The 14,229-nt window shown below is 43.0% G+C and overlaps 1 protein-coding gene across 1 annotated transcript in view; it reads right to left on the reverse strand.

The window, feature by feature from the left end:
• Nucleotides 1-12,183, reverse strand: part of LOC141051001 (uncharacterized) — a 160,711-nt gene extending 148,528 nt beyond the window's left edge. Inside the window, 7 exon segments of the mRNA XM_073547780.1 lie at nt 6,214-6,304; nt 7,427-7,524; nt 7,608-7,731; nt 7,816-7,995; nt 8,125-8,251; nt 8,253-8,269; nt 12,157-12,183. Of these exon segments, the coding sequence (XP_073403881.1) occupies nt 6,214-6,304; nt 7,427-7,524; nt 7,608-7,731; nt 7,816-7,995; nt 8,125-8,251; nt 8,253-8,269; nt 12,157-12,183 (664 nt within the window).
• Between the last annotated feature and the right edge of the window lie 2,046 nt (nt 12,184-14,229).

Here is a 14,229-nt window from a genome sequence, read left to right on the forward strand (position 1 = left end):
TATCGCGTCCACGGTACCCGGGCCCGTATGACCGTGGACGGGATAGTACGTCTACCGCGATCAGCGGCGCCCACGTTGTGAGCGCCGCTGATCGCGGCCGGGTGTCAGCTGATTATCACAGCTGACACCCGGCACAATGTGTCAGGGGCGGTCACGGACATGATCAAACATGATCAAACATGATCGCGGTGTACCGGGAGTTAAAGGGAAGCATCGGCAGGGAGGAGGCTCCCTCCGTGCTTCCCTGAGCCCCCCACGGCAGCGCAATGTGCAGCGCTGCTGCGGGGGGCTCCTTTCCTCCAGGCCCCCGAATCCAAGATGGCGACGGGGGCCTTCGGGGGCCTGCAGGAAGCTGGCTTCCTCAGTGCCTGCAAAGCGCAGGCATGAGGAAGCCTTCGGCACTGCCTGTGACAGATCGCTGATCTGTCACAGTGATCTGTGATGTGACAGATCAGCGATCTGTCACAGGACAGTGATGTCCCACCTGGGACTATGTAATAAAGTAAAAAAAAAATTAAAAAAAAAAGTAAAAATAAATTTAAAAAAATCGCCAAATAAATTAGTAAAAAAAAAAAAAAAATATTCTCCAATAAATTCATTTTTTGAAAATAATAAAAAAAACAAACAATAAAAGTACACATATTAGGTATCGCCGCGTCCGTAACGACCTGCCCTATAAAACTGTCCCATTAGTTAACCCCTTAAAAAATAAAAATTAAAAACGAAGCAAAAAATAATGATTTATTATCATACCGCCAAACAAAAAGTGTAATAACGCGCGATCAAAAAGACGCATATAAATATCCATGGTACCGCTGAAAACGTCATCTTGTCCCGCAAAAAACGAGCCACCACACAGCATCATCAGCGAAAAAATAAAAAAGTTATAGCTCTCAGAATAAAGCGATGCAAAAATAATTATTTTTTATATAAAATAGTTTTCATTGCATAAAACCGACAAAACATAAAAAAACGACCTAAATGAGGTATCGCTGTAACCGTACTGACCCAAAAAATAAAACCGCTTTATCAATTTTACCGCACGCGGAACGGTGTAAACGCACCCCCCCAAAAGAAATTCATGAAACGCTGGTTTTTGTTCATTCTGCGTCCCAAAAATCGGAATAAAAAGCGATCAAAAAATGTCACGTGCCCGAAAATGGTACCGATAAAACGTCAACTCGTCCCGCAAAAAATAAGACCTCACATGACTCGGTGGGTCAAAATACGGAAAAATTATAGCTCTCAATATGTGGTGATGCAAAAACTATTTTTACAATAAAAAGCGTCTTTTAGCGTGCGACAGCTGCCAAACATAAAAACTGCCATAAATAGTAAATCAAACCCCCCGTTATCACCCCCTTAGGGAAAAATAATAAAATAAAAAAAATGTATTTACTTCCATTTTTCCATTAGGGCTAGGGTTAGGGCTAGGGTTAGGGCTAGGGTTAGGGTTAGGGGTGTGTTGGGGTTCGGGTTGGAGTTAGAATTGGGGGTTTCCACTGTTTGGGCACATCAGGGGCTTTCCAAATGCAACATTGCGTCTGATCTCAATTCCAGCCAATTCTGAGTTGAAAAAGTCATATGGTGCTCCTTCCCTTCCAAGCTCTGCCATGCGCCCAAACAGTGTTTTACCCCCACATGTAGGGTATCAGCCTACTCAGGACAAATTGCAAAACAATTTTTGGGGTCCAATTTCTCCTGTTACCCTTAGGAAAATAAAAAATTGGGGGCAAAAATATCATTTTTGTGGAAAAAAATGATTTTTTTATTTTCACGTCCGAGCGTTATAAACTTCTGTGAAGCACTTGGGGGTTCAAAGTGCTCACCACACATCTAGATAAGTTCCGTGGGGGGGTCTAGTGTCCAAAATGGGGTCACTTGTGGGGAGTTTCAATAGTTTAGGTACCTCAGGGGCTCTCCAAACGCACATGACACCCGCAGACCATTCCATCAAAGTCTGCATTCCAAAACGTCACTGCTTCCCTTCCGAGCCCCGACGTGTGTCCATACAGTAGTTTTCTCCCACATATGGGGTGTCAGCGTACTCATGACAAATTGGACAACAACTTTTGGGGTCCAATTTCTCCTGTTACCCTTGGGAAAATGAAAAAATTGGGGACTAATTGATCATGTTTGTGGAAAAAATACGATTTTTTTATTTTCATGCCCGGGCATTATAAACTTCTGTGAAGCCCTTGGGGGTTCAAAGTGCTCACCACACATCTAGATAAGTTCCTTAGGGGTTCTCGTTTCCAAAATGGGGTCATTTGTGGGTGTTTCCACTGTTTAGGTACATTAGGGGCTCTCCAAAGGCAACATGACACCCGCAGACCATTCCATCAAAGTCTGCATTCCAAAACGTCACTACTTCCCTTCCGAGCCCTGACGTGTGTCCATACAGTAGTTTTCTCCCACATATGGGGTGTCAGCGTACTCAGGACAAATTGGACAACAACTTTTGGGGTTCAATTTCTCCTGTTACCCTTGGGAAAATAAAAAAATTGGGGACTTATTGATCATGTTTGTGGAAAAAATACGATTTTTTTATTTTCATGCCCGGGCATTATAAACTTCTGTGAAGCCCTTGGGGGTTCAAAGTGCTCACCACACATCTAGATAAGTTCCTTAGGGGTTCTCTTTTCCAAAATGGGGTCATTTGTGGGTGTTTCCACTGTTTAGGTACATTAGGGGCTCTCCAAAGGCAACATGACACCCGCAGACCATTCCATCAAAGTCTGCATTCCAAAACGTCACTACTTCCCTTCCGAGCCCTGACGTGTGTCCATACAGTAGTTTTCTCCCACATATGGGGTGTCAGCGTACTCAGGACAAATTGGACAACAACTTTTGGGGTTCAATTTCTCCTGTTACCCTTGGGAAAAGAAAAAAATTGGGGACTTATTGATCATGTTTGTGGAAAAAATACAATTTTTTTATTTTCATGCCCTGGCATTATAAACTTCTGTGAAGCCCTTGGGGGTTCAAAGTGCTCACCTCACATCTAGATAAGTTCCTTAGGAGGTCTAGTTTTCAAAATGGGGTCATTTGTGGGGGGTTTCCACTGTTTAGGTACATTAGGGGCTCTCCAAAGGCAACATGACACCCGCAGACCATTCCATCAAAGTCTGCATTCCAAAACGTCACTACTTCCCTTCCGAGCCCTGACGTGTGTCCATACAGTAGTTTTCTCCCACATATGGGGTGTCAGCGTACTCAGGACAAATTGGACAACAACTTTTGGGGTTCAATTTCTCCTGTTACCCTTGGGAAAATAAAAAAAATGGTGACTAAAAGATCATGTTTGTGGAAAAAATACGAATTTTCTATTTTCACGCCCTGGCGTTATAAACTTCTGTGAAGCACTGGGGGGTTCAAAGTGCTCACCACACATCTAGATAAGTTCCTTGGGGGGTCTAGTTTACAAAATGGTGTCATTTGTGGGGGGTTTCCACTGTTTAGGTACATCAGGGGTTTTCCAATCGCGACATGGTGTCCGATCTCAATTCCAGCCAAAAACGTCAAATGGCGCTGCTTCCCTTCCGAGCTCTGCCATGCACCCAAATAGTGGTTTACCCCCACATGTGGGGTATCAGCGTACTCAGGACAAATTGCACAATAACTTTTAGGGTGCTGTTACCCTTGGAAAAATAAGAATTGAGGGTGAAAAGATCATTTTTGTGGAAAAAATATGATTTTTTAATTGTACGGCTTTATGTTATAAACTTCTGTGAAGCCCTTGGGGGTTCAAAGTTCTCACCACACATCTAGATAAGTTCCTTAGGGGGTCTAGTTTCCAAAATGGTGTCATTTGTGGGGGGTTTCCACTGTTTTGGTACATCAGGGGTTTTCCAATCGCGACATGATGTCCGATCTCAATTCCAGCCAAAAACGTCAAATGGCGCTGCTTCCCTTCCGAGCTCTGCCATGCGCCCAAATAGTGGTTTACCCCCACATGTGGGGTATCAGCATACTCAGGACAAATTGCACAATAACTTTTAGGGTCCTGTTACCCTTGGGAAAATAAAAATTGGGGTGAAAAGATCATTTTTGTGGAAAAAATATGATTTTTTAATTGTACCGCTGTACGTTATAAACTTCTGTAAAGCCCTTGTGGGTTCAAAGTTCTCACCACATATCTAGATAAGTTCCTTGGGGGGTCTAGTTTCCAAAATGGGGTCACTTGTAGGGGGTTTCCACTATTTAGGTACATCAGGGACTCTCCAAACGTGACATGGCGTCCGATCTGAATTCCAGCCAATTTTGCATTGAAAAAGTCAAACGGCGCTCCTTCCATTCTGAGCTTTGCCATGCGCCGAAACAGTCGTTACCCCCCACAAATCAGGTATCAGCGTACTCAGGACAAATTGCACAATAACTTTTGCAGTCCAATTTCTCCTGTTACCCTTGGTAAAATAAAAAAAATTGAACCTGAAGTATTTTTTTTGTGAAAAAAAGTTAGATGTTCATTTCTTTTTAAATATTAAAAAAAATTCCTGTGACGCACCTAATGGGTTAATAAACTTCTTGAATGTGGTTTTGAGCACCTTAAGGGGTTCAGTTTTTAGAATGGTGTCACTTTTGGGTATTTTCTATCATATAGACCCCTCAAAGTGGCTTCAAATGTGATGTGGTCCTAAAAATAAAATGGTGTTGTAAAAATGAGAAATCGCTGGTCAACTTTTAACCCTTATAACTTCCTAACAAAAAAAAATTTTGGTTCCAAAATTGTGCTGATGTAAAGTAAACATGTGGGAAATGTTAGTTATCAAGTTTTTTGTGTGCCGTATCTCTGTGATTTAAGGGCATAAAAATTCAAAGTTGGAAAATTGCAAAATTTTCAAAATTTTTGCCAAATTTCCGTTTTTTTCACAAATAAACGCAAGTTATTTGAATGAAATTTTACCACTAACATGAAGTACAATATGTCACGAGAAAACAGTGTCAGAATCACCGGGATCCATGGAAGCGTTCCAGAGTTATGACCTCATAAAGGGACAGTGGTCAGAATTGTAAAAATTGGCCCGGTCATGAATGTGCAAACCACCCTTGGGGGTGAAGGGGTTAATCTTGTACATTGAAATAAAATTGCGTTATATCGCAAGTAGTAGCCTTCTTTAAAGCCGTATCCGAACCTTAGTGTTAAAAAACTTGGCAATACAGCTGTCAATCAAAATATTGACATCTCAGCACGCCCCTGCACAAGACTAGATGACTGAACAGTCACTCACTGTGTCCAGGTCACAATGAGTGGTGGAATCATGAAAATTCTGTTCTGTTCTCTCTCGCCCTTGCAGCAGGAGATCCAGGCACTAAAATGTCCACAGTTCCCTCAACATTGTGCGCCAGACTGCAACAATGTCCAGCATTGAGCACTGAGCCAGTACTGTGAATAAAAAAAGTATTTCTTCTACAGCAGCTCATAATTGTGCTCTAGCTGCAGATGAGAAATCTCCATATAAAACTGTGTAATAATGTGTTTGTTTGGTTTTAAGTGGAACATTTTTAAGCATAAAATCCACATAAGAAACAATGTGAACAAACCCTAAGAAATTCAACAAATAATTCTACAAGCCAGTGACTGAGTAGAACACGATGTGACACCACAATGCGAATAATGAATGCATGAACTCCACTATTGCTGTAAACGGTCTACCTAAACATGGATGGTCCCTAACCGCTATATGTCCTACCTCTCCATGTGCCAAACCGGGTTTCATCTGAACGGGGAGGTGAAAGAAAACCAGTCATACAGCTTGCAATTAAAACATATCGAGCACCAGTAAATTAATTTAATACCAAAGGTCTCATCCATCAAGGGCTCAGCACCCTTATCTACATCTCCTTCCCAGATAAGGTTTTAATTGGGAGCTGTGTATCTGGCTTTTTTGCACTTCCCATTCAAATTAAGTTTACTTTGGCACATAAAGAGGTAGGACATTATTCATATTTTGGTACAGCTTGATGTGGTTGGATGGCTTTTGCACTCTTTGAACAAAATATGCTAAGTACTTTTTTATCGTCTACATCAATAGTGAAGTTCATTCATAGGTCGCAGTGTGTTGACGCATCGTGTATGTATATGTTTATATACTGGCCACATAGCGTATTTGTGCACATATTCATTAATGTAATACTAAAGGTGTACGGGCTATATATATTTTTTTTTTAGTAGAATCGTTGACTTCTCTGCATTTAGTGGTCACTACTCACCTGGATAGTCATATGTAGTAATCTCCTCTTTACACCACTCATCACCCCTCACATATGTCTCTGTGGTATTACTATGGGTCAGATCTTTACCCTGAAACAGATATTATAAGTCACAGACAGATGGAGAAGTTGTGTGAGATGATTTTGATGAATAAAAAAGATCATAAATTAACATGTCGAACAATAATGAAAGCAGTAGTTATCACACAGCAGCAGGTCTTCTGCAAATATCCAACCCGTAGGCTCACAAATCTAACCAGCAGTCTCCATAACCAGAAAACTGTGAGAAATTGCAGGGTAGCTTTTTGCAATTGCCGCAAATTAGATGGATAGGTACTTGTCCCAGACTAAGATAAAGGAACAGTGAAAGTCAGGCAAGAAGCAATCTATAGCTAAATGACCCCTATAGCATGGCACATTGCTCTTCTGCCATAAAGGCATGAACCACAATGATTGACCACAATGCTTAGATAAGCATTACTGTCCAAATGAACAGATATCAGGTTACCTAAGATGTGCCACAAAAACCTTCTCCACACCATTACCTTACCTCAACCATTCTGAAATGATGAAACCACACAGGAAGGGCACATGGATTCATGCTAATTGTCCCCAATTCTGACCTTCCCTTCAGAACAGTTCAACAGAAATCTCGATTTATCTGACCACACAATGTTAGTACACATAGAATTTTTACTCTTTTGTGCCCACTTTCTTTTTTGATCCCTTAGACATCAATGACACTGGAACTGTGTCCATCTATGCTGCAGAGATGATAATTTGGATGTTAGTTGTAACTCTAAAGTAGTATTCATCTGCAGCACATGACTGTGCACCACCTATTCTAAGTCCAATTCTTAAACTCCTCTGACTCCTTCCATTGATGAGTTGCTAATGTCCACAAGATCCACTATTGCTGGATGTTTTTCCCTAATTACAATATTCTCGGCACATTTTCTAAACTAATACACGTAAATAAAGTACAACGCTGCCCAGATAGCTTGTTTTTCCAATTTTTATGTGGATTCACACTGCAACTAATCCACAAAACCTACTGGACTCCGGGGTCCCACTTCTAATTTCCATACAGGTATCTCTAATAAATTGGCCATTCAGTGTATAATACTGCTGGATATAACAAGACTGAACACAAGACCTTCACAGTCTTCTACACATCATAGGGAAGATCTCATGACACCTTCTCTCCATCTACCTGATGATCCTGAGGAACATTGGGATTTTCATCTTTACAGTCCTGAGGAAGAAGAGGACGGGGACATCTCTCTGGTGTTGTCCTCTCACTGGATAGTTCTGTAGAAAACACATACAGGGACTAAATTAATTCTTTACATACAGATAATTACAGGCCGTGTGTATTTAGTCCTGTCTATTACCTGGTGATGTGAGGGGCTGGGGAACCTCCATCATAACGTCCTGGTACAGATCTTTATGTCCTTCTAAATACTTCCACTCATCCATGGAGAAATAGATGGTGACATCCTGACACCTTATAGGAACCTGTCACATACAATGATACCGTCATCCCCCCCGATCCCTTCATATCGTTACTGTATAATGTCCCAGCATTCCCAGCAGTGTCACCTCTCGAGTCAGCAGCTCAATCATCTTGTAGGTGAGTTCTAGGATCTTCTGCTCATTGATGTCCTCATGTATCAGGGGGTGAGGTGGAGGCCCCGTGATTGGGTTCAGGGGTCTTCCCCATCCCTCAGACACAGGGGCCTGACAGCAGTCACGAGAGGTCTTCTTCACTACTGTGTAATCCTTGATATGGAGAGACACATTAATAAATCTCACTACAGACATTTCCAGAGTCCTCACCTCTCCAGTTCTGTCCATCTGTTATTCCCATAGATAAGAATGATGTAATGTGAGGCCATCAAAATCTCTCACCTCTCCAGTAAGCCGGAAGAGGATCTCTAGCGTGAGGTGTAATATCTTCTCCATTATCTTGTCCTTGTCCCTATCCATCCTTGAAGGATCAATCTTGAAAATTCGCTTATACAGAAGATCTCCACTGATCCAATATTGTAGGGACCTGAATGAGGAGAAGATGAGCCAACGTAACATCATTATTAACCCCTTTACGACCGTTGACATATATTTAAGTCAAAGAACGTGCCCTTTTCTATGATGCGGGCTCAGATACTGAGCCCACACCTTTCCCTGCACTTGATGTCTGATTTAATCAGATAACAGGAAGTGAGGACAGGCTTATGCAACGTGGCAGTAAGACACCCAATATAGCACTATGAATGATGCCCTCCAGGGTGGAGGAAACGCGTCGGGAGGCGAATAGGGAACATCAGGGTATGAAGCAGTTTTCTAGGGTCAGCTGGGGACTGTCCCTGTAAGGGCTGGAGATTTGGTACACCTTGCAGTTGCTCCCTGTTTGATGTCAGATGCAAGCTACTATTGTCCCGTATTATCAGTGATGGTTCCAACTTATGGAGGCGAGAACTTTCCATTTGTTTGAGTCATTTTCAATATGAAAAGGTTAATTCAAGGTATACTGTACTTACTTGTCTCACAGTACAAGCTTAATGTCTATATGCGCGTTGCTGTAAACAGATGGTACACGTGCAATATTATATAACTATATTGGCCTATCTGTATAAGGTGTCCTATTGACCTTTGTTGATGTGGCTTTGTGCTCACGGCAACAAGCAAATATAGATGTGGACCACTGTTGTTACATATAAATATCTATATGTCTCTATTGCTTGAATTATTGTTGATTAATGGAAGGACTCCAATAATGGAGCTGTCCATTTAACCCCTTAGGGACCTGGTGTATTTCCGTTTCTGTTTTTAGCTCCCCATTTTCCCAGAGCCATATGTTTGTTATTTTTCCATCAATATGGTCCTATGAGGGCTCCTAAATACATAAGGAGTTAGTATGGAGCTTAGTTTGACTCCGGACCACACCTTTAATAAAGTATATAGGTTTTTTTTTTGTTACCAATGAGTGTATATTGTCAATTTAATACAGTTTCTAAGATTTTACAAGCAGAGAAATGTGATCTTCTACATTTACGTGCCCGTTTCAACAAATGAACACTTCGCTCCAATCACGTTGTCATGCCGTCTGTCGCGCCGCTCTCACCTGGGGGCGGGACCTCGGGTCCGATGTCACCACTTCCGCTGCTGCTCCGGGGGTTCTGTCGGGTGCGCACGCGCACTTCTTGTACCTAGTTTCATGGCTGCGCAGTGTTTTTGGTGTGCACGTGCGCTCTTCTCAGCACTATCTCCAGTCTTGTCCTCTCTATGCTTCTGGAGGACCTGACCCGGAAGTCCAAGTGCTCATGTGCTATATCAGGCTACCTCGCCCCATGGGAGGTGCCCGATTATTGCTGTGCTTCCTGGCTTGGTCTGCTTGGTCCTGTGTGCTGTATTCGGGTTCTCTGCCTTGCACTCTGTTCCTGTACTCTTCCTTGTGCTCCGTTCATACACTCTGCTCTGTTCTCTATTGTGTGTCATTGCACACGCTCTGCCTCTGTTCTTTGTCCAAACTTGAACTCAGGCATGCTCTCTGTGCATGCTCTAACTCTGTACTCTGACGTGCTCCTTTGCGTCCTGCTTTGCTCGCACCCGGGCATGCTTGTCTGTGCACGCCATTCGTGCTCTCGTGTACCCGCCTTGCACTATCCTGCATCTAGCTCACTCCCGTGTACACGCCTTGTATTGTCCAGTACTCTCCGTGCCTCCGTACACTCGCCCTGTACCGTCCTGTTCGTTCTGCGCATGTCACGTGACACGTCATGGGAAGTGTTTGCGCTCCAGGCTGGAACGCAAAACGTCACTGTATCCAACACTAGCAGGTCAGACCGGAAGTGCACGCTGTGGATGCTAGTAAGTGCGGGGAGCTTAGATCTATTTATTAAACAGTTATTCATGAATATCGCCCATGCACCGGAGGGAGTGGGGTGACTGCGGGCTAGTTGATCTTAAGGTACCAAGGTCTGAATTTTAACATTACCCGGTAAATGTACTGTTAAGTGGGCGGGTCTGCATAGCCGGGCCTGATTGGTCTTGGCCCCTATTGTGGGATATATAAACCGCGCCATACACAAGTTTAGTCAGGTATGCCTCTTCATCTGGACACCTCATATCAGTGGCACTGCTAGGTTCCAAATCGGGCCTCCTGATGAACCGCTAAGATGGGGAAACGCGTCGAGGCTGGAGCTAAGTAGGGGTTAAAAGCCCCGTTATTTTTGTTTCTGCTGGATTGGAAATTAATATGAATTTACTCTCTTCACCAATTCGTTCTGTGAATCTTGCATTGTATGTTACTGTTCTTTTGTCCTATGGTCATATTGTCCTTTTTGGAGTGGGGTGACTACTGGTATGAGAATTGATTAATTGATTGTCTTTGCACCCTCTTTCATATTTGTTATATATTTTTGGGTATATCATCTTTAATGCTGGTATACAGCTTTTATTACAGTCCCCTTTTTTAGTGTGGTATACACATTGGCTACATCTTTTGTGCAGATTTCTGCTTTTGGGATATAGTTGTGATAGTCCGGTTATATCTTTTTTTTCCGTATATGTACCTACCTACTGTCAATGTAATGCCTCTATGCATCTGTATCTGTACTTGTTCCTGCCTTGCTGCTGTAAAGCCCTCATTACACACTGCGATATCGCTAGCAATATCGCTATAAAGTCACCAATTTTGTGACGTTGCATCAATATCGCTACATGTGATACTTACCTCCGACCGGCTCCCCCGCTGGTTATCGCTCGTGAGAAGCTCCTGGACCATTCCTCGTCGTCAGCTTCCTGCGGCGCTTCCTGCTGTGACGGCAAGCGATGCGTGGAGATGGGCGGGAGGACGCAGGATCGCCGCGTCTGACAGGTAAGTAGCGATCCCCGTCCCCTGCGATGTCGCTGGTGAGATCTGCCTGTGTGGCAGCTCACTAGCGACCACCTAGCAATGCACCAGTGATCCTGACCGCGTCATATCGCTGGTCGGGATCGCTGGTGAGTCGCTAGGTGTAACGGTACCCTAATGCTCTGAATTTCCCCATGGTGGGACGATTAAAGGATTATCTTATCTTATATCCTACTGATTGGGGATTTTTTTATCTAGATTTATGGACAATAGAGTTATTGTTATTATAACCTGTCAGCATTTTACTCTTATTAATTAAGTTCTATCTATTCATTTCTACACTATCAATTATTGTTTTCCCACCTATAGATTGTTAGGGGCTATCAGGGCTAGTCTGGGACAGCCGTCACGGAGTGGGAGCGCCAAACAACCGTATCTTTTAGGGTGCCAACCTCCACTGTCAGGAAGGGACAGCAGAATAGTGTAGGGAATCAGATAGGTTACATCTTTGCTGACTTGTGTTATGGTTTACGCTGGGTTGGTGATATTTTAATCTTTATCAATAAAGGATTGTTTTTATTGGGAATATATGTTTGCACACGCCATTCGTGCTCTCGTGTACCCGCCTTGCACTATCCTGTACCTAGCGCACTCCCGTGTACACACCTTGTATTGTCCAGTACTCTCCGTGCCTCCGTACACTCGCCCTGTGCCGTCCTGTACCCTGCGTGTCCCTGTGTCCACGCTTTGCACATTCCCTGTTGCTATACACTCTCACTTGTGTCTCCTGTGAGCCGGCCACCTGGTGCCAGCAGTCGTGGTACCTTACCCCCTTGCCCCTGACACTCCCTGTATAGGGGATGGTTCTCACTAGGTCAGCTCGCCCTGGGAGGGTTGGTGCCACGACCCAGAGGGTCCACTCCAGGAGTCGTCACACATGTCAGTGCAATCTGTCCGCTAATTCAGATGGACGTCCCAAAATGCAGTGTGAACAAAGCCTAACAGGGACACAACTACATAATAATCCGAAATGTGCTAAGTACCTAGAGGGTTAATGCCCCCTGTAATGGGGAATCTCCAGCACCTACCTCCACCTGCAGAGCCGCACTCCACATATATGGCTGCTCTGTGCGCACAGGACCTGGGATGAGGTCACAGGAGGGGAGGAGTCAGGGGTCACATGATCAGGGCCTCAGTGTATGCAGGACTCTGCTGTGCTGGTTGTCTTGGTGCTGGATGAGGGAAAAAATAACTTTTGAGCCGCCTTTTATGGATTTGGGTGGGATTGCTCCTATCCTGGGGGACTGCAGTCGCTGCCTATGGTAGCGGCCATTTTATTGGTGGGTCTAGTGTCGCAGCTGCTGGGGGCGGCCATTTTCTTGGTGGGTTTGAACTCAATATTTGATGTTGCTTTATTTGCTGTTCTTGCATTGAAAAGTGTATACACATACTTCATCATACTGATTGGTATAGGGGATTGTTGCTCATTTAATATATAAATAACAAATACACTATATAATTAATATTAATTATTAAACTAAATAATACGTTTATAAAGTATAATTATAATATGTAATATATAAATTGGAGGGAGAGGGGAGAGAGGAAACAGAAGAAACAATAATATTAGAAATAATAAATAAAACATAATAAAATACAAAAAACAAAAAAATAAATAAAACAATAAATAAATAAATAAAAAATTTTAGTAAAAATTGACGTTGGGTAGCGGTGGTCCCTAGCCGGTCACCTCAAAATAACACAACCCTATACACTTCTGTGACATTATCTCCCGGGTTAATTTATTTAATATAAAGTTACTATTCTACTCTTTCTCAGTTCTTGGTTATATCACTTGGCAAAATGAGTCATTTCAACTCAAAATTACTTATGGCTAAAACTAAAGGTGTCTCTAGAGGACAAAAGCAAAATAAAGAACCCAAGTCTCCTCATGGTTCTTCCAGGGACATGGTTAATCTATTGAGTCCGCTTAAGTCCCGTTCTCCCATTGCCCATTGACAGAGACTGTTCGCAGCTTTCTACCGACAATGTGTCTCTCTCGTTGTCCACACATGGTGCTTGTTTGACAACGTTAAGTGGAGATCTTCCTTCCTCAAATTCTCATACTGAGACAATGGATCTTTCATCCTCTTCAAAGAGGAAGGGTACCTCGGGTGGGGGGGAGTACGCGGTCTTCCAGTGCCAATTTCTCGGGGGAGGATTGTAGTTCTTCTTCCCCTAACCCTACTCCAAAAAAATCCAGGCCGAAACCTGAGGAGTTGTCCGGGGCCTTCCCTGGTGCTACAACCCTTGAGGCATATATGAACACATTAGTTGAAAAACTTAGTGCCAGGATGTCTATCGACATGGCTAACCAAACAAAGCTTTTTCAAGACACTCTTGAACACTTTACTGCTCGGTTGGATAACCATGAGTCTAGATTGGGGGAATTGGAAAAGTCACAAACGGTATCTCTAAAACACCATTCAGAGTCCAGGTCGGAGATACACCAGTTGCGACTTAAATTGGCGGATCTGGAGGACCGCTCCCGCTGCAACAATATTAAAATCAGGGGTATATCGGAAGATATTTCACCCGTCAAGCTTTCTGACTATGTTAAGGGAGTTTTTAGGAGGATGATTCCCAATCTTTCGGATACGGATCTTATCATTGATCGTATCCATCATCTTCCTAAGCCTCCTTCCATCCCTAAAGACCTACCCAGGGATTTAATTATGAAAATTCATTTCTACCACATAAAAGAGAAAATTCAGAATTTGGTAAGAATTAAGGGAGGCTTCCTGGAACCATATCACCATCTAAAGTTGTTTTCTAATCTATCTAAAGCAACTACTGTAAAGCGCTGCGGAATATGTTAGCGCTATATAAAAATAAAGATTATTATTATTAGGGTTCTAACACTGTACAATTTTAAGTTTGTACTTATTCTTTGGCTATTTAGTTTTGTAGTGTTTTTAGTCTCCAGGAGACTAAATTTAAAATTAATAATCATCCCACGTTTTCCCTAAAAAATTACCCTCATGTTTTTGAGGCCTCGGGTCCCTCTAAAAAGGCAGGTGTCATGACCCTAGTCAGGGACTCCTTGTCGTTCGAACTGCTGGAGGAATTGGTTGATGTGAACGGTCATTTTCATGTCCTTG

The sequence above is a fragment of the Dendrobates tinctorius genome, unplaced genomic scaffold, assembly GCF_039654945.1.
Source record: "Dendrobates tinctorius isolate UK_male_01 unplaced genomic scaffold, ASM3965494v1 ptg000155l, whole genome shotgun sequence".
In the NCBI taxonomy this organism is placed as follows: domain Eukaryota; kingdom Metazoa; phylum Chordata; class Amphibia; order Anura; family Dendrobatidae; genus Dendrobates; species Dendrobates tinctorius.